This window comes from Sesamum indicum, linkage group LG12, assembly GCF_026168435.1.
Source record: "Sesamum indicum cultivar Baizhima isolate 11 linkage group LG12, ASM2616843v1, whole genome shotgun sequence".
In the NCBI taxonomy this organism is placed as follows: domain Eukaryota; kingdom Viridiplantae; phylum Streptophyta; class Magnoliopsida; order Lamiales; family Pedaliaceae; genus Sesamum; species Sesamum indicum.
This window is the reverse complement of record NC_142668.1, coordinates 12,689,488-12,716,421: the sequence shown is the minus strand read 5'-3', so window position 1 is coordinate 12,716,421 and position 26,934 is coordinate 12,689,488. Positions and strand designations below refer to the sequence as shown.

Below are 26,934 nucleotides of genomic sequence, written 5' to 3'. Positions count from 1 at the left end.
AATAACCCTCAATAATAAGTTGTCATGAGGGTATATTTATTCGACTGTCAATGATTTCAGGAAGTATTTATCTTTTTCAACCAACTAGGGAAAGTTATAATTGTAAGAAATTTTGAAAGGGTCTGTTGTAATTTACCTTTGAAATCTGCAGTTCTAATATTGTTTAAATGAGATTGGATAGTGGAAGCCCATTTGGATCCCAAATACGGACTTCCAATGCAGGGTTGGGTAAAAGCCCATATGGTGGATAGATCGGGTAGGGTAAAAGCCCACACAATTGATAAATCTGGTGAAGAAAAGGTAGTTATACATTTCACTCGAGCTGCTTTTTTAAAAAGTATTTTTTATGGGTGTATTTATTTTTGTTGAATAGTAGGTGGTATTTTTATTATAATAGTAGGTGATGATTAAATTTAATGTATGTGGTATTGGTTAAAATGTAAATATTGTAATAGTTTGTTAGATATTGATATTCGAAATAATTGTAATAAATTTATTTCAATTAATAATATTTTATCGCTTTTACTTCAAAGAAAGAAATATTTTTTATCTAAGTGCACTGAAATAACATTGACATTGCAGAAAAATATCGATGTATCAGGTATAAGTAATCCATATAATTAAATTTTATATTCTAAAATATACAAACATCTAACTTTTTTTATGAATATCATAAATACATAATTCTATATAATTTTGGTACTTGTAAAAGATACTTTTATATAAGATTCAACAAACATCATAAACACACACACATATACATATATATATATATATGTTTTATTTTAATAATTTGTTACTTTAGTACACCAAAGTAACATTGGTATCAGAGTAAAATAATTAGGGTGAATAGTAATTTACCCTCCTGTGATATTGAAAATAAGTACATTACTTTCGTATGAAAAAAATATAGCAATTTACCTCCTTTTACTTTTTAAAATGCCTCCTTACATATGGAGGTAAATTGCTCCATTTTAAAAAATATAGGGGGTAAATTATTGTATTTTAAAAAATATAGGGAGATAAATCACTTTATTTTTTCTTAAAGGGGGTAATTCGCTCATTTGCGATATCAGAAGGGGGTTGTTTGTATTTTTCTCAAAATAATTATATATTACATATAAGTAAAGAATAAAACAAATTCCGTTGATATGTGGGTATTCGACTGATTTTTATTGATCGACTCAATATTTTGCTCAATTTATGAATATTGATATAATTATATAATTTCAACTTCCATATATTCAAAAAAAAAAAAAAATTCAAATTCCCATATGTTACATTTGAATTGGCTGATTTGAAATTAAAAATTTCAAATACCTAGTAACAAATATTTTGAAATTATTTGAATAGTACAAAGAATCCAAATCCTTCCGCTCTCATTTCCAAACTATATTTTTGTGAGAATATTGGTAGATTTTAAATTATTTGATATATAGTTATTGAAAATTATTTCTCCAAAACTATTCTCTTAAATTCAAATTTAAATCCAAATACAATAATAAATAATATTTTTTATGTTTTGTCAAGATGGATTTTTGGGTGCGCATGAGACGTCCCAACTTGGATTTTCAAAAGTCCATGTCATTATGTTTGGCCGAAAATTCAAAAATTGAACCAATCGTAAATTTAAATTAAATTGTGCAATAATTAGATGACTAAATTTAGCATACACTGCACTGCATATGTACTATTTAGATACTGTGTAGCAGCAGTTTTTGACTTTTGCTGCAGATTCTTTAGATAAAAACTATGAACAACCTGAATTGAAAATTATTTATTGGAATAGGAGTAGAGGAACTACAATTAATATTAGTATAATTAAGACTGTTATAGATACAAATATTTGATATTGATAACTATGATCGACTTATTAAAAAAAAAATTCATCATTTCAACTTAAAAAAAATAATAATTACCAACAAAATTTACTCTTTTTTCAAAATTTCTCAAAAAGTGTAATTGGTAAGGAAAAGTCCTTAATGAACCTGGCTGTTGCACTAGTAAAAAGGAGTTTGGAAGTAATGTCATCGTACGACAGTTTGGTAGCATCTATGCACATAGATTTTTCTTTATTACCTCATTTTCCACCTTGGCTAATTGCTATATATACCCCATTTCCGCTACACAAGAGCCAAGAGGTCTACAAGTGCTCATTAGCAAAAGAAAATTAGCACAAATACAAGAGAAACTACTGTAGAAGCTTTAAAGTTGCTTCACATGTTACATATGCACTTATAGTTACGTGTGTGGGGCAGACAGTTTTTGTGGTTACAATTAAGCACTTCAAATATTATTATTCTATTTGTTAATTTTTATTACATCCATCAAATGTAGCCGAATAGTAATGTAGCATGGTGTATATGCTCTTGTAAATTTAATTTTATTACGAAAAATTTAATATTTTATGACAATAAAAATAAGATGTTAGGAGTTTCAAACCAAACAAAAACTTAAATCATTAGGCTGGGTAAAAAATTGGACCAAGCAGACTGCAGTGCTGCATCCCATGCCCTACTCTTATGAGCTCAAAACCCAGCTATGTTTGGATTATATATTTATTGCCAAACTAGATATTTTCAGTTTATCACGTTTATATAGGTATTTATCACATTTATAAATTTAGATTTGAAAATATATAATTTAAATATATTTTTATTTCTTACATAAAAATTAATAAATTGTTTTTATCCCATTAATAGAAACAAAACCGACGGCCTATTTACAGTGAAGATTCACATGGTCTAAAAAAGGAAGGGAAAATTACATTCTCTTTTTTAAGAATTTATTGTAATTATACGTAAATTCTTTATAAATTGAGAAATTATATTTAGTATATTTGAAGTTTGTTTTCAATTAATAAATTTCGGCGAATTTCGATTAATGGAGGGATTTATTTATTAGACGAAAGCAAACCTTAAAAGTGTTTGATGTAATTTTTTAAATTATAAAGAATTTATGTATAATTACATTAAATTTCAAGAGAAAATTGTATAGTTATCTCAAAAAGAAAAGAGCAAAGGTTCATAATTTTCTTGGCGATTAAGTGGCCATGCCTGTCATTATAGTCTGAACTGCTTCATGACTATTTTATATGTTTTAATAATTTTTTCCTGACGAAATTATCTTGTAATACTTTTATATTTTGAGGGATAAAAAATCTAGACACCTGAGAAAATTAATTCAATTGTTCATAGGGTTATAGTTAAGAGAACCGACTTTATTTCTGGTGTGGCTTGAATATATTTATTAATTTTAATTATTGAGATAAATTAATTTTTAAATTTACATATATTGAATAATATAATGAAGTATAAAATTAAAAAAAAGAACTCATAATACGTAAATTTATCTACAATTGTGAATTTGTTCCCTTTTCGTCCCTCACTATTCTCTCTATATACGTTACTTCCACTGCAAATTTTCAAATTTCAGACGTGTGTCAATACAGTCTCCTATACCCCACGATCAGACATTTTATTTATCTTTTTTTGTGGGACATTTCTCGATTTATGCGTGTTAATTTTGTGCAACAGCCATGCCAATCTTCTTTGTATGGTTCCAATTTTATCGATTCGGGAGGTCTTAGTGGGCTCAGATGAATTGATTCTTTTACAGCCACCTTTTAAATTCCAAACATGTGCCCAATTACAAATCGACAACAGCTGTACTTCGACCACCATGTCACCCAAATTCTTTTTTTATTACAAATTCTTATTATACATTACATTGCACTTAATATATGTATTACGTGTATAAAGTATTTTTTAATTTTAAAAAAAACTTACATATAATTTAAAGAGGAATTTGGAAATAATGGGATGGTAAGGAAAAAAATTAGTTTGGATTAAGTTTGAGTGAATTAAATTTATTATACAGCAAGTGTAATATACTTGTTTGGTCACTTTTTTTGAACTGTATATCAATTACACGTCAAGTGTATTGTACTTGTAATATGATTGATTTAAGTTTGTTCAAGTCAAATTCAAACTAAAATTTCCTCATCGTACGACAATTTGGTCGGAACCATGCATATAGAATATTCTTTACTTGGCACATTTTCCACCCTGGCTAAGTGCTATATATACCCCATTTCCGCTACACAAGAGGACTACAAGTGCTCAATAGCAAAAGAATATTAGCACAAACACAAAAGACCATCAGAAGTAAAATGGAGTTTGGTTCATCGAATTCTCCTGAAAAACTCAATTTAGATGATGTTCGTCGATCAGTAAAATATCATCCGAGCATTTGGGGAGACCATTTCTTGACATATGCATCTACGGTACAAAATTTGTTTTTATTTCCATTATATATATATATATATATATGCGTGTGCTTTATGTGTCATTAATTAGTTTTAATGTATATGTAATGTGTAGGAAATCTGTGTTGATGAAGAGAAAGAACTTCAAAGACAAAAAGAACTGGTGAAGAGAGTGCTGGTCCGAGTGCCTCATCATTCATCTCACAAATTAGAACTAATTGACTCAATTCAACGCCTTGGTGTGAGCTATCATTTTGAAGAAGAAATCGGCAAATCCTTACAGTACATGCATGACACTTACTTAGAGTGCTGTAACAAGGACAATGATCTTCGTACTGTTGCTCTTCGTTTTCGTTTACTTAGACAACAAGGTTACCGTGTGTCTTGTGGTAAGTATTATGTCCTAATCATTTGGGATCAGTGTTCATTAATTGAAACAAATTACACTGTTCTGACATGCTTGATTGACTGTTTTTATGATACCAGACGTGTTCAACAAATTCATAGATGATCAAGGAAATTTTAAAGAGTCGATAATGGAAGATGTTGAAGGAATGTTAGAGTTATATGAAGCAGCACATCTTGGAGTACACGAGGAGGACATTCTTGACAAAGCACTGCACTTCTCTTCCTCTCATCTCGAGTCATTGGCGCCCCACATGACCAGCTCTCATTCTGCACTAGTTGACGAAGCCCTCAAGTTCCCAGTTCGCAAGAATTTGACCAGACTGGGAGCCAGAAAATTCATTTCTGCGTATCAAGAAGATGAATCACACAACGAAATACTATTGAATTTTGCGAAAATGGACTTCAATATAGTACAGAAAATACATCAGAAGGAGCTAAGTGATCTAACAAGGTCAGGTTTTATGTTTCGATATGAATTATATAAACTATAATTTTTTTCTTCCTTGAATCTCTACTCAAAAAAATCTAATAAATTAGTGCAGGTGGTGGAAGGATTTAGACTTCAAGAACGAATTACCGTTTGTAAGAGATAGGATGGTGGAATGTTACTTCTGGGCATTGGGCGTATATTTCGAACCGCAGTACCAAGTTGCTAGGAAAATACTGGCAAAAGTAATTGTCTTGGCCTCCACAGTTGATGATATTTATGATGTTTACGGAACCTTACATGAACTCAAAATTTTCACACATGCCATCCAAAGGTACCTTCTATATATACATTCATATATATATGTATATGCATAATTATATAGAAAATTGTGATTATCTTGTCTAGGTGGAATATTGACGCCTTGGCAGAACTACCTCAATACATGAGAATTTGTTACAAAGCGCTTTTAGATGCTTATATCGAAATGGAAGAGCTGGAAGGAATTGAAATGCCAGACAAAACAAAATATGCAAAACAAGAGGTACATAGCATAATTACAGTTAACATATATATATATATATATATATATATATACTTTACATGCATGTATAAAATATTCATTTGAATAATATATAACGATGTGAATTTTATACACAAATTATTGAAGATTCAAAAAATGATCGGGGCTTACTTTGAGGAGGCGAAATGGTTGTACAACACGCATATTCCAACCTTGGAAGAATATATGAAAGTCGCAATTGTGTCCTCCGGTTATATAATGGTGGCGTCGACTTCCTTAATTGGCATGGGGAATTCAGTAACGAAGGAAGATTTCAATTGGGTTTCTGGTAAACCGAGAATAGTTGAGGCGTCCTCAATAATTGCTAGACTAATGGACGATATGGCCGGACATGGGGTACCAAAACTATACCAATTCATCGCTACGTTATCTAGTGTGTGTGTGTGTGTATTTTATATTTAATTTAATACTTTTGAATTAATGAGTATCCGACTTATGTTTTGATCACAGCTTGAAACAAAAATCTCAGCGGTGGGATGCTACATGAACGAAAATGGTGCATCGAGAGAGGAGGCGTTCGAGGAATTTCAGAAACAAGTTTCGAAAGCATGGAAGGATATAAATGAAGAATGCCTTCGTCCAACCGCAGTTTCAGAGCCGATTCTCGTTCGTATCTTGAACCTAGCTCGTGTCATACATCTTCTCTATCGAGATGGAGATGGATATACAAATACAAATACTATGATAAAAAATCTTATAAAATCAGTGCTCATCCAACCAGTGGCAATTTAAAGTTTCATATAAGATAATTAATATTAATGATCTTGTTTTATCCATCCTTTACTTGAATTTATGTTGAAAAATTCCAAGCTTATGAAAATAAATGTACTTCTAGAGTTCGCCGTTCGTATATTTAAATTTGTATCGGGATACTATGAGCTTGTGAGAATAAATGTAATCCTATGAGTCATTTTTCGTATTTACTTTAATTTGTATTGTGAAACTCCAAACTTGTGACAATAAAGATACATACTCTTCATTGTTCGTGCTTTCTATGATATTGTGTTTGAATTAATGAAATTGATGGTAGAAATTTGAGTTCCTAATAATAAATTCTTTATAAACTTGACTCAAATCTACCCATCTAAATATAACCTGATTTCGTATAAAAGTGACTTATTTGACTTAGTACAATCTATTAATATTGGCACCCCAAAAGTTTATACATCAGCAGGTTTAGCTACAATCAATTAGCGTGGGGTAACAACTGACACCATTTTTGCAACTGTACCCTAATTTAAGGTATAGTTGGAACCTTTTCTTTTTCTTTATAACTACGAATTAATAAAAAGTAATAGAAAGCAAAGATAAATTATTGGAATAAATCAAGAGGTAAGAATTTTAACCCGAAGGAATGTATTACTCAATCGTTATGTTAATTATTGATCATGTAAGATTAATTTTATAATCAAACATTCAACTTTTAAATTTATTAGGATAGTCATAATAAATTCCTGTTTTCCTATTGTAATTGATTTGACTCAAGCATCTAAATCGAAACTTATATTATCACATGACTGGGCACGATACTGTTCCATATCAATTCAACAATAGCATTTGCATCAGTGATAACAGTTGAACATAGATTAAACAATTGAAATAGCGGCAATTATCTAACCCAGTTTTCTTGTCCCTACAAATAAATTATGCGAAGCACATAATTAATTTGCTTGCTACTTGTACCACTCATTAATGACAATTACGGATCACTAAACTCTTGGATAGCGTTAGAACAATTAATATCGAATCGAATTGTTAGATCTATCCATGATTATCATTCGAGAAGATGAAAATCAAAATAAGAAATACTCGATGAAATCAGATAAAACTCAAGATCTCAAAACATAACAATTGGGTTTAACATTTCTCTTGAATCAAAAAAAGGAATTTAGCTACACAACACGTTCTTAGCAAAATCAAAAATCCTAAAAGAAAACATAAGCTAGAGAGATAGAAAAACTGATTGATGAGGCTGGCATCCTTTGATTCCTTTCTCCCACGCTTCAAAACAATGAGTCGCCTCTTTCTCCTTCCTTTCTCTTTTAGTCTTTTATATCTGCAGCAATTTTGGGGTAATTTCTTTCCCTACACGGTTTTATAAGAAAAGAAATCTCCTCTAACAACTTTTCAAAATGGTTTCTCCCATCAAACAACTTTGAAGTCAGAATAGGGCGTGATAACGCCTCACTTCCTAACGGATGTTGAAGTCTGTTTCTGCTCCTACTTTTCTTGATCGATTTTTTTAGCTCAATTTGGGGCGTGTTGGCTTTCTTTCCTTCAAAAGGGGTTGATGTCAGTCATTCACTCAAAAGATGCATAATTCAATTACCAATGCTATGAACTAGTTCTAAAATACTTGAATTAAACATGTAATTGAGTGATAAAATGCATCCTATCACTACACAACATTTGCTAGCAGAATGGTATTTCTAAACTTTTGAATCAAAACAGAGGCGTATAAAATATCTACGTATGACAGTCACAATTTTGGTTAAATAGTACAAGAAGTTTCGTAAATCAGCCATGTTAAATAAATGCGCATGCTCTCGTTCACTAGCAACATAACAGACATCGTATTTATTTGTGGCTATTATTACAACCTATAGTCCGGACCTCAATTTTTAACCCCGATTGAGAGGGTTATAAATAACTTCTCAGCTTATAATCCCAACTGTGAGGATCATACATAAGTTCTCAGTTTATACACCAACTGAGAGGATGAGTAATGAATACTCAGTTTTTAACCCCACTAAAAGGGTTCAAAACTCTAATTTTTGTCGAGTTAACAGTGGTTTAGTTAACGGTTGAGCAGGCTCTGTCTATCAATCGATAAACTTGAACATGCTTTATTTATACTAAAAACTTTAACATAACATTTGTCATATGTGTCTCAATGTTTAAAGATGTCAAAAACATATTAGATAATGTAAAAATTTGGACTATTTTGATGTACATGTATAGGTAACACTAGTTATTTGTTTATTGAGTTGCAGGCTCACTCATCTGCTAATATTTTTTTAGGTATCGATCCCTACCTATGGAAGCCTAGGTCAAAATCTTATATTTCAGGCAGGTCGTGTCAGTATGCAATTTTTCTCTTCACCCGTTAGTACAACAGAAGTTACATTTTGAAAACTTCTAAATACGAGTTAAGATTATGGATGAACTATAAATTAATTATAATAATTTACTTTATGGAGCTTGTTATGCATATTTAGCAAGGATTGGATTGTGTGGAATAACACGTATGAACCGGGTCTTTAAGTATGATACTTAGGCGAGATATAGTCATAGTGCCGTTAAAAAGTGCTACATACCAAATACTCTGAACTCGACTCCATTTATCTGGTTACTTGTTCCGAGTAGAATCCTATGAGTAAATTGATTATCATCCTTTAAATCAGTACCTAATTAAGTCACATCATCCCATAAAAATACATCTTCAACCTATTTAATCCTAGAGAATAAACTATGAGAAACTTTTAACTTAATTCAAACCTAATGTCCTTACGAATTCAAATTCCTAATTCGATACAAAGTTCGCCTTATAAAAATTAATACCCAGAGTAAATAAATAATACTTAGATCAATATGAATCCTAATCACTCGATTATTCCTTAATCGTTCAAAATCAAATAAAGAAATTAGACTAGACGATTAATAGGGTGATACCAACTCACAATCTTATTCTATGAATTTTGTAAGATTATATTTACTACATGAATTTGAGTATTTTATATAGAGTGCTAAAGGTGTTGATTAACATATATAAAAATATATTAAACAAAATTTAGTTGAATAAATAGATGTAAGACTTTTTAAAATCAAGATGAAGAATAACTATGAGACAGACTGGCAAAATTTACTTGGATGAATTTTAAAATTTGACCATTTATAGAAAAATCTTACAAATTTTATATGTTAGTCAAGACTTATATTAGTTAATACAAAAAATAATAAAAATATTAGTTATTTTAAAAAGAATGCAATGACTTTTTACTAATTTAAATTAGTTAAATTATCATGAATATCTCTAAATTTTTTAGTGATTTCATTCTAATACTTTTAGTTTGAGAGGAGTGCTTGATTCTTTTTTCGTTTAATTAAGCTTATAATTTTGTTTTGAAAAAAAAAACCCCAATTTTTTTGAAATTATTAAAAAAAATTAAAATATGTCCAAAATGTATCGAACACGCCTCCAAAACGTGTGTTGGCTTGTCTGACGCCGTCTCTCTCTCTCTCTCTCTCTCTCTCTCTCTTATTTTCAGACATGCCGATGCCGTATCTAACACGCATTCGAAGTGTGTTCGAACCGTGTCCAACACTGCATCAAGTAATTATTAAAGTGTCCGTGCACTATAATTCACGCTTTAATTGACAAAATAAACGATCCTCAAGTTGTGACATTTAATATGTTATATAGTGCAATACTATTTAATTTTGGGATGACGGATTAAATAGAGAGAGTAAGATATTATTAATTTTGAGATGCCGATTAAAAATTTATGCTCGATATAAAAGTGTAATACTAATAATAATTATTACTATTATAATATATATATAATAAATGTAACAATTAATTAAAATAAGTGTGGCATATTTTTCTCAAAAATTAAAATATACCTTAAAAGTATCTCATAAATATATAGTAACGAAAATTATTTTACAAAATAAGATATGATGAAAACAATGAATATGATGAAGCAAGTGAATCTTATCACACATAATTTTATTGGTCCTAGAGCAAAGATGATAAGACTTACATTGTCATTGTCACAGGAAAAAAATGTGACATTATTTAGGCACAGGTAAGGCGTACGAGGTTGACAACAATCATTTGGAATTTTCTGTATAGAGAAAAATATCAAAAAAATGAGAAAATATTGTAACACGTAGTAAAGTTTCTATAAAACTTTGTATTTATATTAGAAAAAATACAATTTAATCCTAGTGATATTTTAAATGTATAAATTATTCCTTTATGAAAATATTTTTAGCAATTTATCTTCTTGTGTTTTTTAAAATTAAGTATTTTACCTTCCTAAATAGGAAGTAAATTACTTCATTTTAAAAAATATAAGAGGATAAATTGCTAGTTTTTTTCATATGGGGGTAATTTGTTCGTTTACAATATCACATGGTGTAAATTACATTAAACCCTATTTATATTTATATATATAGTATAAATAATTATATTTTTTAGATCTATAAAGTATTAAATTAGTAAGTACATATTACTCTGCGATTAAAATTAATATGAAATATTTTTCTCGACTCGTAAAATACTTCTTAAAATAGTACAAAATAAGATTTGATATTGAAACAAGCTAATGTAATCTACATTTTATTGGTCCCCGCAGCAAAGATAATGACTTGGACCTTAATTATTAGATAAAACCAAATGACATGCCGGCTATTTCATCTTGTGGTAGCAAAATTATGTCAGTGGAGAAGTATGATACTATACAATATTGAACACCAGTTATAAATTTTTAAAATATAAATTATAACCAACTATTTTAAAATTTGATATAATTACGAATATCCTTAATGTATGCGGCTGAAATGGCCCAGGCTTTTGCTCAACCCAATAGCCTAGGTGACCCAGGGAGGAGGCTTGTGGGCTTAGACTCACCACGGCTCAATCTAATGCAACATAGGGGGCTTGGTAGCGCAGCCTCCTGATGGACTTGCTAGGCCCAAACAGACCAAGTGAATCATTATCCCAATAAGGAGGAGCCCAATGGATTTGGTCCATAATTGAAGCCCGATGAGGTGTTTGGTTCCAAAAGGTTCACCCACGTGGCATCTAGTTCAAGGAATTCCTAACAGATGAGACTCCTAAGTTAGTAGGACTTCTTGCTAACTAAGGGATTCCTAGGATTAGATGGCTCCTACTGAAACACTACTAGCCAGCGAATAAAGATTACCGAAATCTTATCCCAACATCCTAACCAATTCTGTCGAGGTTCCAGGAGGAAGGATAGACCCTCGCTTGAAGAGGATACCTCTATATAAATACAGGTTTGATCCTCTTGGGTGGGGGACGACTCTCTTGCTCCCAAAAGCTTCTTTACGCACTCCACAAGGATATTATCATATTTTCTTGCTTTTGTTTTTACTTTTTCGCCATACTATAATTTCTCTTCGAAATTATTTACTTTTCTCGCTTATTGCATTTCGAATCCAATATTAATTTGGGCGCGGACTGCTAATATTTTTTTTTGCATGCTTCCTTTTCAAGATCCTCTTACGTTCCGGTCCAAGCCCTATACACCAGTCCAAGACTTTGGACCTCTGCGGTTTTTGTCCGCATCAACCCTGATAAATATCCTCTTGTGACAGTCCATTACAAAGGGATGTTTATTTGGATTTTTTAATTTTAAGGGGTATTTTTAATTTTTTAAAAAAATTGAGGTATTTGTAATTATAGTAAAATTATACTTCAATCACTTTTATACATAATCAAAGATAGTGCTAGCTAGTATAAAAATTCAATTTTGTTCTCTCAATGATTATGTTTTTGGTATTGTTATATTTTGATTATACCACAATTAATTGTATCATCAATCTTTGAAACAAAAAATGCAAGCAACCCTGTGATGTGTAGTATGTGCAAAACACCTCTTATGAAAAAAAAAAAAATAACAAACTACCTCTCTATTTGTTTTTTTTTTTTTAAAGAAGCAATTTATCCCCTTAGATAGGGAGGTAATTGCTTTTTTAAAAAAAATAGAGATTGATAAATTGCTATTTTTTTAACAAGAGGAAGGGAATTTGCTCATTAATATCATAGAGATAAATTGTACTAAACTCTTAATTTTTTTGTATAGAAAAAAGTGCCTAAAAATATATATTAAGATAATAAAGCTAATAAAATATTTTGATTTATATAAATATATTGACAAACAAAGAAAATTAATAATATTACAGAAATAAAAAAATACATAAAAAAACTACCAAAAATAATTATGAAAAGTATAACAAATGGAGGAGTTAAAAAATAATCAATTATTATAATAATTAGATCACTCTTATTACAGTAGAATTGCTTGAAATATTAATAGAATAACGAGAATCGTATTTTGTTATTTTATCTTATAATTGTACTTGTTTTTAGTGAGTTTAAAGATGATTGCTACTCCAAAAGCAATGGATGATCTCCAGAATCTAACTGTATGACTGTAAACGTGCACACGATTAGAATTATTTGAGGGGTGGTTTAGGGAATGGCCCTCCGATCTTTAATTCAGTAATCGAAATGAGGTTACTGAAAATAGTATAAAGTATATAAATTGAAAAAATTGTACCTAATAGCTGGAGCGGCAATATTTAGGAAAGAATACATGCATGATGATGAGCGTGTGCCAAGTGTACAATTAAACTGTGACTATTTAATATATTTATTTTTTATATTTCATTTCAATAAAAAAAGTAAGATATTATTAATTTTTTGGGACTATAGATTTGTATTCGAGATAAAAGTGTAATACTAATACTTATTGTGATGATAATATATATTTATATATATATGATAAATGACACAATTAAAATTAATGTGGTGCATTTTTATTGTAAAATAAAATTTTAAAAAGTATTTCATAAATATAAAGTACATACAATTTTTTTAAAAATAAGATGTGATGAAAATAAGAAATATGATGAAGCAAGCGAATCTTATCACACAATATTATTGGTCCTAGAGCAACGATAATGACTTAACTTTGTCATCGTCAGCTAAAAAGAACATGACATTATTTAGGTACAAAAGGTAAGTCGATTGCATGAGGTTGACAAAAATCATTTGGAATTTCTTTTATCATGAAAAATCTTAAAAATTTAAAATATTGTAACAAGTTGTCAAATTTTTCTCTAAAATTTAATATTATATTTTTATATATAGTATCAATATTTATATTGCTTAGATCTATAAAATATTAAATTATTCGTTACACGATCTATAATTAAAATTATTCTAAAATATTTTTTCTCGACAATTTAAATATTTTTTAAAATATATAAAAAAACATTTGACGAAATAAGATATGCTATGGCAGCAAGCTAATGTAATAGACCACACATTTTATTGGTCCCCGCAGTAAAGATAATGACTTGACCTTAATCGCTAGACAAAATCAAATGACATGTGAGCTATTTCAAGTTGCGGTAGCAGAATTCTGCCAATTTAGGAGTATGATAATGACACAATATTCGACACATTTCTAAAAATTTTGAATTAATAATTCAGTCGCTTTTATATTTATATTAAGAGTAATGTGGGAATATTTTATTGTGGTCTTCTAAGATGTTCTTCCGTCAGCACTCACATCATCGAATAAATTTTGGAGGTCCAGAATAAAATAAATAGCTTCATAAGCAGACCTTCTCGGTATAAATCAAGATCAAAGTTCGAAAAGTCTAGCGCACAGTTACATTCCAAATAATTAACCTTTAAGGTCTACAAAACTCGAATATGTGCAAACCACTGCAACTCTTAGATCATATCTCATATTAAGAGTGCATATTACAATTAGTCTTTCTCTTATAAATATCAACCCTCCTCCAATCAAGTATAATTTTTGCTACCCATTCTCTATATACTCATTTGAGAATCTTATTCCTATCACTAATTTGAGCGTTCAAAGACTATCGCCAGAAACATCTCCATATGTTTCTAATGCGTTGTGTATTTTGTAGTAGCACATACACAATTAAACCCATCACTTAAAAATACCTTATTGCACGTTGTCTTATTTTTTTGGGAACATCTTATCTTTTGGAGCAACAGCTAGTACTTGGACATAAGAGATAGTGCTACCCAGTATAAAATTTCAATTTTATTCTCTCAATAATCCTTTTCGTGTTATTGTTATACTTAAAAAATTATAAAATTAAAAACACCAATAGATTGCTTTTCAATTGTACTAGCGACTGGTTCCACGTGGCTCCCATATATAATTTTTAGAATTATTCATATTTTTTAAAATGATAAGAAATTTTAATACACATCAATAACAATCGGGAGCAAAAATATTTCTATAAAATAGTAGTTCTTACGAAAATAGTGCTTATGAGATGAAAGACAGTAGAGTTCTAAGAACTAATTAAAGTAAAAAAATTTCATAAATTAAATCTTTAGTTTTGCAAATTGATTCAATTTATAGTTGTACTTGCCTTGCGAGAGATTCACCTTTTACTAATATAAATAGAAAAAAATTAAAAATACAATGCATAATAATATATTGTGAATATGAAACTGTTATTGAACAATACCATGAATTACGAGTGGACGAGATTATAATTTTGCAAAACATTTCTTGAAAACCACATTCTTTATACAAACCCGCACGACCAATCATGACACATTTTCTCACAAAAACTTTTGCTGTTTTTTCCAGCCTCATTTGATTATTCATATAAAGATATAGATAACAGTTGGATGTTAAATTCATATATATATATATATACATATATATCTTTAAAATTTTCAATTTATTCTATAATTATATTGTTGTTTGATTAAATTAAATAAATATACCATTTGATTCGAAATTTGATATACTAGATCCTTTACAAAAATATTGTTACAATTATATACTTAGTATAGATGTGTAATGATTAAAATTAATATGAAATATTTTTCTCGACTACTATGATATATTTTTAAAATATATGAAAAACATATTGCAAAATAAGATTCATGATATAGAAGAAAGCTAATGTAATCACACATTCTATTGGTCCCTGCAGTAGATAATGACTTGACCCTGGTTAGATAAAACCAAATGACATGTGAGCTATTTCAGTTTGTGGTACCAAAGTTATGCCAATCCAGGAGGACTATGATACTGATAGAATGTTTTAACAAAAAGTTGAAATCATAATTCAGTCGCTTTTACATTTATGTGTCTGAGTATTTGTATATATGAGATAGTACTGGTTAGCTATTATAAAAATTCAACAATATTCTCTCAATAATTATTCTTATGTTATTGTTATTTTTCCATCTGCAAAATTATTTTTTGTATCCCTTATTAACTTCGATTTCTCCATTCATTGGTAATTGTCAGCTTCGTCAATTAAACTATGTCTTGTTGATAAAATTGCTTCACATGCACTAGCTGTGTATGTCTTTGCTGAAGGGTGAAGCACACAATTTTCTTGGTAGCAGAAAAAGGCCACATCGTTGTCGAGCGTAACGCTCATGAATTATATTTTTGTGGCAACTAAGAGTTAAGGTTCACAAATTTCTCACTTTGTGGCAAATAAGGGTGAATTATATTTTGCCATCCGAACTATGATAATTTTACACTTTGACATCTAAACTTTTTTTTTTTTTTGTGTCGATTACCATCTTAATTTAGGAAAGAATACATGCATGATGATGAGCGTGGTGCATTTTTATTGTAAAGTAAAAATCTTAAAAAGTATCTCATAAATATACAATACTGACAATTCTTTTGCAAAATAAGATGTGATGAGAATAATAAATATGATGAAGCAGGCGAATCTTATCACCAATAATATAGAGCAACGATAATGACTTAACTTTGTCATCGTCGGCTAAAAAGAATGTGACATTATTTAGGTAGAAAAATCAATAAGAAAAATCACATGAAGTGCACATGTGATATTTTTTAGGTAGAAAAATTAATAAGAAAATTTGTTATATATGACAAAGTGCAATTACGCAAAGTTGAAATGGTAAGTTGACACAAAAAAAAGTTTTTATAACAAAATAAAAAAAAATATAATTCTAATGATAAAATATAATTTACCAAATAAATAAATAATTAGACTTCTTTTCCACCCCTCGACTCCCTATATATACGTACACCATTTTGGGTGGACGCAAGAGGAACAAGTAGAAGTGCTTGCTAGCAAAAGAAAACAAACACGGGAGATAAATCAAAAATGGAATTTGGTTCATCAAATTTTCCTATTTTCACTAAAAATGACGATTTAGATGATGTTCGTCGCTCAGTCAAATTTCATCCCACCATTTGGGGAGAATATTTCTTGGCGTATGCCTCTACGGTACGAAATTAATTCTATGCTTATATGTTTTTTGTATAATTATTATTTTATGAAAGTCATAATTTCACATACGTTGAATCGTGCATATTATTATTGAGAACTCCATCAATATTGTTGGAGAAGTTATTTTATTTCAATAATGTGAATAGAAAAAAAATAACTATCAGTTACAATTTAATAGTTATGGATTAAAAATTGTAGTAATAGTTTTTATTGACTATGGTTAAATAAAACCAATCCAAACATATAAATTTTCTACCAATAAAAATATTTTTCATGGCTAAAAGCCAGACAAATGTTTTAGTCACCCTCGCAGATACCATGGCTATGACCACAATTGCATGGTTGTGGTCAATGATATTTGCTATAGTTATTTTATTTTTAATCATGGCAATTAGCCATGGTTAACAGTTGCATTTTTGGTAATGTGTGTGTCATTCTACATTAAATAGTAGTTATTGATTAGATATAATTATCTAATATTGATATTAGTATGTGATTCCTATAGTTGTCGGTAGTTGTTAGATATATATATTCGATCATGCTAATTATAATCGATTTATTAAAAAAATAATAGTTGGTTGCTTTTAGTTAATGAAAAAGAATAAAAACATATTATGCACAATATTATTTCATATATATGTGTAGGAAATATCTAGTGTTGAAAAGGACGAACTCCAAAAGCAAAAAAAAATGATGAGGAAGGTACTGAACCAAACGCCAGATGATTCATCTCACAAATTAGAACTTATTGACGCAATCCAACGCCTTGGAGTAAGCTATCATTTTGAAGAAGAAATTGGAAAATCCTTAAAATGCATTTATGACATTTACTCGGAGTGCAGTAACAAAGACAACAATGTCCGTAGTGTTGCTCTGCGTTTTCGTTTACTCAGACAACAAGGTTATGCTATCTCGCCTGGTACGTATTGAGCCTTAGTTATTTTCGACTTTCGAGTAGATGATAGTGCCTTTTCTAAATGGATCTTCTACATGATTAGTATTTGTAAATTTTTTATTCTTCAAAGTTGGACTACTCTCCAATCTAGATACTTACGTGTATATTTGATATTTTATCTTTCGTTTCTTTTTATACATACATACGATGTATATACTTTTATAAAAATATTTTATAAATGTGCATAAATATATGGGGGGAAATGTAATTTTAGTCATGTAATTAGGTAGTGGCTTTTTTTGTCCTGCACGAATTATTTTTTGCAATTTAGTTCTGTAACTTTAAAATTTTGATAAGTTTAATCATTTTTCATCAACATGTGACTTGCATATGATTGTAAAATTGCATGTGATTTGCACGGCCTTTAAAATTGGGGCTTTTGGACAGTTATGATTACAGGGCAGTCCAGTCGGCCGCCACATCATCATAAATATTCAAACCTAATTGGACTGCCGTGTCATATGCTGGCTGAAAAATCACAATTCTGAAAGAGTTGGATGAAAAAGATCTAAATTTGACAAAATTTTAAATTTATAAGACTAAATTGCAAAAAGAGTACACGATTTGGATTAAAAATCATGTGGTGTTTATCTTCTTAGACTAAATAAAGGCAGTGAATTTCTCTCATAATTAATGTGATTAGTTAGAGATATTGCTCACCAATAACATGATTGTTAATTTCCCATATCAGATGTGTTCAGCAAATTCACGGACAAGGAAGGAAATTTTAATGAGATGATGTTCGAAAATGTTGAAGACTTATTAGATTTATATGAGGCGGCACATTTTGGAGTAGATGGGGATGAAATTCTTGATAAAGCATTAGAGTTTTCCTCCTCTAAACTTCAGTTTTTACTCCCAATCATGACCACTTCTCTTTCCAAACAAGTAAAAGAAGCCTTGAAGATCCCAATACTCAAGAGTTTGACGAGGTTGGGAGCCTGGAAATTCATTGCTGCCTACCAACAACATAAATCACATAATGAGATACTATTGAATTTCGCAAAGTTGGATTTCAATATTGTACAAAAGATGCATCAGAAAGAGCTCAGTCTTATTACAAGGTACTTAACGTACAAATTTAATTATACATACTATGTGGCAAGAAAATTCTAATCCGGATAAGGTTTGTTCGGATCTGAACCAATTATATGGCAAGTGCGATGCACTTATCATGTGATTGATGTATAATTCAGAAAAAAGTTACCAATCACTTAACAAGTGTCTCACACTTACTCCATGACTGATTTGGTTCAATCGAACCTAATTTGGATAAGAATTTTCTGCATATGTGTTTGTTGAATTTAAATCTTTAGCGCTAAGTGAAATGATATTGCAGGTGGTGGAAGGATTTAAATTTTACAAATAAATTATCTTTTGCAAGAGATAGAGTGGCAGAATGCTACTTTTGGATATTGGGAGTGTACTTCGAGCCCCAATACCAATTTGAAAGAAGAATACTCACCAAAGTCCTTGCTCTGATTTCCATTATGGATGACATTTACGACATCTATGGCACGTTAGAGGATCTCCAACTCTTTACGAGAATTGTTCAGAGGTTGCACCAAGTTTTTGTTCGAGACAGTTCACTAGCTATTTTAGTCAGCATATGATCACTTAATTTAATTAATATATATAATTTTTGAGTATATATATATTTCATTTGACAATTATAAGTTTAATTTCTTTTCTTTAACATGATGGGTAGGTGGGATGTTAATGACCTGGACCAATTGCCACCGTACATGGGAATATGTTACAAAGCCTTTTTAGATGTGTACCTTGAGATGGAAGCTGAAGTGGAGAATGGAGGGGAATCATATCTTGTTCAATATACAAAAGAAGAGGTATATATATGTAATATATATATATACATATATTTAACAATCATCCTACATTGATTGCAAATAAAAAAATTGAGCAACTTATAAACTTTTACATCTCATATTTCTATTGAGGTGCTTTTTCTGCACCACCTCGTGAGGCTCTTAAAAAAGATGTTTATACGTTGCGTAAGAAAATATTAATCAAGTTGCATCATTTTGCGCCCTCATCCCTAAGGACCAGAGCATGTGCCCATCCTAGCTCCTTGTTTGGGGGCTGAAAGCGTCCAGCCCATATTGATTGAAGAGGAGTTTGATAAGTCTGAAGGGCCCGTCTTCCAATGAGACGCCCTTTCACTCCAATCTAACACAAACATAATCATTTTAATGATCAATCTTTATGTATATTGTTTCCTAGTACTACATAATATATCAATTGTTTCCAATTGCTTTTGATGATTCGTCCATTTCAAATTTTTTCTGTACAGATGAAAAAATTGACGAGGGCATTTTTACAAGAGGCAGAATGGGTTTACAGTAAGTATATGCCAACGATGGAGGAATATACAGAGGTGGCTCTTGTAACTACTGGTCATGCGATGATGGCAACACTTTCCCTGATTGGTGTGAGAAACACAGTGACGAAGAAAGACCTTGAATGGATTACAAGTAAACCCCTAATAGTACAAGCATCGGCAATCGTTTGTCGATTCATGGACGACATCGTGGGATTTGGGGTAATTAAGAAAATATTAAACAGGAAATTGGTACTAAATTCTTGAATATATGAATTATCCTAAAGTGATCCTTACAAGATTTTGGTTGACACAGATTGAGAAAAAATACACAGCAGTGCATTGTTACATGAACCAAAATGGTGCTTCAAAGATGGACACTTTTGCTCAACTTAGGGAACAAGTGAAGAAAGCATGGAAAGATATGAATCAAGAATGCCTTGAACCGACACCAGTCTCCATGTCGATCCTTAAACCTGTTGTCGATCTTGCTCGTGTCATACATCTCTTGTACGCGGATAATGATGACTACACCAATTCCCAAACTAATACGAGAGACTATATAAGCTGCGTGCTGGTCGAGCCTCTGACGACCTGAAGATCGGACAATGCATGTCGCGAGGCTGGAGCTCATTCCTTTGCTCCTCGGACTTAATTTGCAGATAAAGTTAAAGCAAATTAATCGATAAAAATAAAGACTTGATGTCTGCTTCTCGTACAAGACAAATTTCCTACGTATTGTTGAATGAAATAAGAGCATGTTTGCTTCTCCCTCTCCTCTGCATGTCACTGATTTATCCAAGAAATCTGTAAAGGGGTTATGATATAATTTTCCCCCCGTTCCCCCCGTCAATTATATCGTACTAGTGTGTGTGACAAATTCGAATGTGTTTGCAATTAATTTAAAATTTAAATAATATATTATTTGCTCTTTAAAAATATATTTTTTAGTTAAATAAATAAAAAATTAGTAAAAAGATAAAAGTTGTGGGAAGTTATTGAGAAAAGAGCGGGAGATGAGAGAGAGAATTGGAGGTTCAGAAAAGAACAAAAGAAACCCTTGAAATAATTTAAAAAATGAAATAACGACGGACCAAAAAAATTGACATACCAAAAAGAAGTGTTCTTCAATTATAACTAGTACTAAGTATATATGGCACACTCGAATATGTGTGCTTAATAAAGTATGGATTTTACAACAATATTATAATTTTGAAAAGTATATATCAATTAATTAAATAAAAAATACTAAAAAATATTAGAAAGTTTTGAAAACTGAGAGGGATAAACTTTAGGAATAAAGACGATTTCAAATATTAGCAGGAATTTGATATATACAAATGACATATATTAAACATTTAGATAATCTTTTATCCGTATACTTTTTTATTTGTATATATTTGATTATATTTTAATGAAAAATAATAAAATTTAATATGGAACATGAAAATTAAGTAAATCACGCAATATATAAAAATATATCTCAAAATATTTTTTCCATAAATTCGGTAAAATTATATTTTTATAAAAAAAAACCCATAAACACACATACACACACACATATTCATACAAATAGAGAGGGAAAATAACAATTTTAATCTTATATGGTAGCCCGTTTTATTTTTTATTCTATTCAGTCGGGGATTAATATTTTTAGTCCCGTAACTTAATAATTAGCACTTTTTGTCCTCATTCACTTTTTTGTCTACAATTAACGGTGTAACACACGTGCCTAACATGTGATCGTTAAGCATTTTTGGTTGGAGGGAAAATTGATTTGTTTTCTAGTTTGGGACCAATTTTGGGGGAAAATATAATTGCATTTGAGTGGAAAAAAATAAATTTTAAAGAAAATTAGGGCAAGAAATATAGCAATTTCCTCCTCTTCTCTCACAAAAATTGAATCATATCCTTCCTATATTTTTATAAGTTGAAGCAAGTAGAAGCAACACAAAAAATCATGTCTTCCACAAGTGAATCAAGTAGGTCAAATGAAACATTCATATGCTACTATTTGAAAAAGGGTCAATTTTTTCTCTAATAAAAAATACTTAATGGCAATGTGCAAGGCACGTGATCTGCATCCTTAAATTGTAGATGGAGAAGTGTATGAGCACTAAAAGTGTTAATTTTATAAGTTATGAACTAAAAATGCTAATTTCATAATAAATGATAACTTATGGGACTACAATTGCTATTTCACTAAATAGAGACATAGGAACTAGTTCCTTCAATGAATTTGCGATATTAATTTTCAATTAAATTATGTGATTTTTCTAAATTTATTCTTTCAAAAGTTTTACCTATTAGCATAAATCATTTTATTCCATCATCTAAAATATCATTTGCAATTTAGTTTCTTGCGCATAAATTTTCATACGAAACTTAGCATAGTTTGGCATGGACAAATTAATATTGCATAATCTTTTCGTTAATATATTTGGAAAAGAATATTCCTTTATGGAAAATATTTTAAACAAAATTATAGTAACTTCACACAGACTGAATACGCTAATGCATAAAACCCTCTAGAAAATTATAATTTTAGCCTTGTGATAATTTTAATTCTGTATAAATTATTTTTGATAATTATATGTTGTAATTTAAAAAATTTTGCACATTAAGAATAAAATGATCGAACTTTGTTATTAAAGCAGGAAAAGTACACACATATGACCAGCTTATTGTACACATTTTTTCAACTATCGTAGCAAATTCTGGGAATTTTTGGTCTTAGTATGCTAACTTTTTAAAATTATTGGATAATAATACCAAAATAAATTCGTACTGGACTAAACTTTTCACTCCATATCCTTTACAAAACTAAAATTGTAATTTTTCCTCAAACCCACTAACGTGGAAAAGAATACAAATTCCCCCATCTAGAAAAAAAATTATAATATTTAATTATTGCTAATTAATATAATTAAAAATAAATAGTCATTGCAATTAGTTATTGACCACGACGATACGACGTTTATTAACAATTATTTTTACAATTATAGCTAAAGCATTTGTCATGATGAATAAACTAAATTTTAACATCAAATTTGATTTAATTAGCCATGATTAATATAATTATTTATCATAATTTTAGTTCACAACTAATAAAACTTTAGATAATAGTAAATCTTCTTCTATACTGACTATTGAGACTGTGGGCGTTACTGTATTTTTTATATTTTATGTTGCCCCGATTGTTGGGTTTATTAATTCAATAATGTTAGATCCTTAATTATGTATTATAGATTGTCAAAGTTTTAAGCTTAATAAAGTGATCAAATACAATTTCAGTAATTTGGATCTTAATGTATCTGATATATAGAATGTGGGTCTTTAATGTGTAGAAACTAATTATAATTTCAATTTTAGTGATGGGCTGAAATTAAAATATTTATTACTATATATATGTGTCTCATGGTCCCCATATCACACGATATTTCATTATATCTTCTAATATCCCATAATTAGAGAGATTAGAGAGAAAAGAAACTAAAGGAAGCTAGCGAAAACATGTTGATCTGTAGGATGTTGACATGATTCCATTGAGTTTTCTATGGATATGGATTCAAGTACGCTTTTGCATTTATATATTTTTTATATATTTTATATGGTTGAGTAATTATTAATACTTTTTGTCAAGATCAATGTTATTCATTTCTAATCAACCGTTGTCAGAAATTAAGTTCTTGTTTGATCGTTTATGAAAGTTGAAAGTCTTTCTTGTTTTTTCTTTTGGTGAAAAATAAGTTGATTTCAAAAGCATTCCATATACACTGATATTTATCTGATAATTTTATATCTTTATGCACAAATAATAATTTAATCCACTGATACTTATCTGATGGGAAAAATGCAAGCAACCCCCTTGTGATATCGCAAATGAGCAAATTACCCCCTTGTGAAAAAATAAATAGCGATTTACCTCCCTATATTTTTTAAAATACAACAATTTACCCCCCTATGATTTTTAAAATGAAGCAGTCTACCTCCCTATATAAGGAGGTAAATTGCTTCATTTTAAAAAGTATAGGGAGATAAATTGCTATATTTTTTTTATAGGGGGGTAATGTGCTCATTTTTAATATCACAGGGGGATAAATTGCTATTCACCCCTTATCTGATATTCTTTTCATCTTTAGGCACAAATACAAAATAATTTTAATCACTAACACTTGATATTCTTTTCATCTTTCGACACAAATAATAATTGAACCCACTAACACTTGTCTGATCATACTTTTATATTTTTAAGGACGAATAATAATTTATATATTTTATATGGTTGAGTTATTAATACTTTTGGTCAAGATCAATGTCATTTCCTCTAATCAACAGTTGTATAAACTTGCAAGAAAATTGACAAATCCTTACGATGCATGCACGACACTTAAGAGTGCAATAACAAAGACAATGATCTTTTTATTGTTGCTCTTCGTCTTCGTTTACTCAAACAATAAGGTTATCGTGTCTCATGTGGTAAGTATTTGTCCTCGTTGAGCCCATTGCAGTTTGAAGTCAGGACAGTGTCGGAGGCTGAACTCATGTGATCCTCAACTAATTTGCCAGTAAAATTATAGCATAGTAATAAATAAAGATGACCAAAGAAGTGCAGCTATATATATATGTATATATATAGATAGTTAAGGATTAATCAAGTTTGGCACATCTTGGCTGTGATTTTGTTCAACTGCTTCGCTACATATGAGCCATTAGCAAAAGTACTCAAAAAATAATTAAATTATTCAATACTCAATTGAAATCGATCAATAAAAACTCGTTTGAATTTGATTTATCAAATTTAACAAATCAAACTTGAACAAAAAATTTTATTCGATAACTTTTGAGCTCTGCTCGAACTTGATTCGATTAGTGAAAAAATAGTAAAATATACTTCAAAATATCAAATTACTCAAACTCGACTCGAGTTTGATTCAATTAAAGCTCGTTTGAGCTCGTCTAGAATAATAACCAAACTAAATTCAAACACAATTTTTGAAGCTCGATAATAATTCAAACAAACTTGAACAATAATGTGTTCAGCTCGACTTGAATCATCTACACCCCTAATTAGGAATATTATGTTTATTGTGCATCAATTATATTAATTTATTATTTTTACTTTTAATATAAAATATTTATTTATTAAATACTTTTATATCTTGCTTTAAAAATATTTATTTTAGTTAGAAAAATTGATGATGATTTAATTAATGTGCAAAGTTACTATACTAAATATATTTAAAACTAGGAAAAAGTATTATTTTAGTCCGCTAAGTATGCCTAATTTTAATTTTAGTACGATAACTATGTCCATTTTTTTTAGGTCGAATAACTTACGAAATTGCTTACTTTTAGTCCTCTGGCAGATTTTCGGACAATTTTACTCCTATGCAACTTTTGAAAGGCAGTTTTAGTCCATATGCACTCATAGGGATAAAATTGTCCGAAAATCTGCCAGAGGACTAAAAGTAAGCAATTTTGTAAGTTACTGGACCTAAATCAAAATGGACATAGTTATCGAACTAAAATTAAAATTAGACATACTTAGCGGACAAATAATACTTTTCTCTTAAAACTATATAGTTAATTATATATTCATGATAGAGGGTAATTTGTCTAATTCTGCAATTTAAAAGGGGTACGTGTTGTATTTACTACTTCAAGAGGATAAATGCTATCTCAAGAATAGTTTTTGCTGGAATCTCCAATTTTATTGGCTCATGTATCAGTCACATGCGATTTTCTATCAAAATTGGTCTCAGTTCCAATAATTGTATTTTTTTTTTAATTATAAGACCAAATTGAAATTTTTTTTTTCAACAAGACCAAAATTACTACCCTTCTATAGTTATAAGACTATTTTTCTTTTCAAAAATTTTGATGTCAACGATAGAGTTGTAAAATTTTCAGAAAAAAGTAAAAGCTACCAAATATGTCCTTTGGGGTTTGTGCAATTTAACTCCCTGTATATAATAAATGAAGTAATTAACTCCCTATAATATTGTAAATGAAGAAATTATTCGGTTTAAGAAAATAATAACAATTCATCCCTTGTATTTCTTAAAATGAAGCAATTTACCTCCCTATCTAAAGAGATAAATTACTTCACTTTGAAAAATATGTTGAGATAAATAGCTGTATTTTTAAAAATATAGGGAAGTAAATTGTTATTTTTTCTTTCATAGAATAGTAATTTGATCATTTGCAAATATCACAAGGGGGTTGTTTGTATTTTTTCCTATGTCCTTTATCTCAAGATGTGATTTTTAAAGTTACTAAATCAGGAAAAATATTTTTTTAGTCCCATAAAACTAGAGCTGAATCTGTTGATACCATAACTTTGGCAGGTGTCATTTTTAGTACTATAAGACACAAAACCATGCTTCTTAGTCCCAAGATAACGGCAAATGACATGTGCCATATACATGGCCGGTATGGGTGTTAAGGTTTGTTTGAGTCACGAGGGGGGTTCTCATTTTCACTTCAGACTTTGAAAAAAAGAACGGGCAAAGCAAATCAAATATCCTTCCACATTTTTTCCCTTTTAAAATCGGAATCCCTAGGCAAAAATTGAACAATTCAACCCTAAATTTTTGTTTTCTCTTGCATAGTTACTAAATCCTACTTATCCAAAGTTCGTTTGGAGGTAGATTGGAAGAAAGGCGTTAACGCCTCTTCTTCGACCCGCTTGGCTGGTGGCTGTGGGTGTCCCAGATTATGGTAACTTTTCTTTTCACTTTCTTATTCTTTTTGTTGTATGAGTTGATGATATTGTTCCCCAAAGAGTTCATTCTAATGTTTTGTTTGGGATTTTGTTGTTTTCGACAATGGTCTCCTTCCATTTCCACTTTCTTCTTTTCATTTTCTTTTTCTTTTTATTGTATGAGTTGCTGATGTTTTTTTTCCAAAAGGT

The 26,934-nt window shown here is 29.9% G+C and overlaps 2 protein-coding genes and 1 pseudogene across 2 annotated transcripts; 2 read left to right on the top strand and 1 right to left on the bottom strand.

The window, feature by feature from the left end:
* Positions 1–3,487: 3,487 nt before the first annotated feature.
* LOC148784867 (U6 spliceosomal RNA) lies at positions 3,488–3,598 on the bottom strand (annotated as a pseudogene).
* A 521-nt stretch (positions 3,599–4,119) lies between these two features.
* Positions 4,120–6,678, top strand: LOC105174804 (beta-caryophyllene synthase). Its single transcript, XM_011097003.3, has 7 exons — positions 4,120–4,285; positions 4,383–4,656; positions 4,754–5,126; positions 5,218–5,436; positions 5,511–5,646; positions 5,773–6,021; positions 6,136–6,678. Exons 1-7 carry the CDS (start codon positions 4,172–4,174, stop codon positions 6,415–6,417), a joined length of 1,647 nt encoding a protein of 548 aa, XP_011095305.2. The 5' UTR covers positions 4,120–4,171; the 3' UTR covers positions 6,418–6,678.
* Positions 6,679–16,532: 9,854 nt separating this feature from the next.
* On the top strand, positions 16,533–20,792 carry LOC105175139 ((-)-germacrene D synthase). The gene is made up of 7 exons (XM_011097485.3): positions 16,533–16,722; positions 17,371–17,644; positions 18,372–18,744; positions 19,020–19,238; positions 19,389–19,527; positions 19,992–20,240; positions 20,335–20,792. Exons 1-7 carry the CDS (start codon positions 16,600–16,602, stop codon positions 20,614–20,616), a joined length of 1,659 nt encoding a protein of 552 aa, XP_011095787.1. The 5' UTR covers positions 16,533–16,599; the 3' UTR covers positions 20,617–20,792.
* The last annotated feature ends 6,142 nt before the right edge of the window (positions 20,793–26,934 follow it).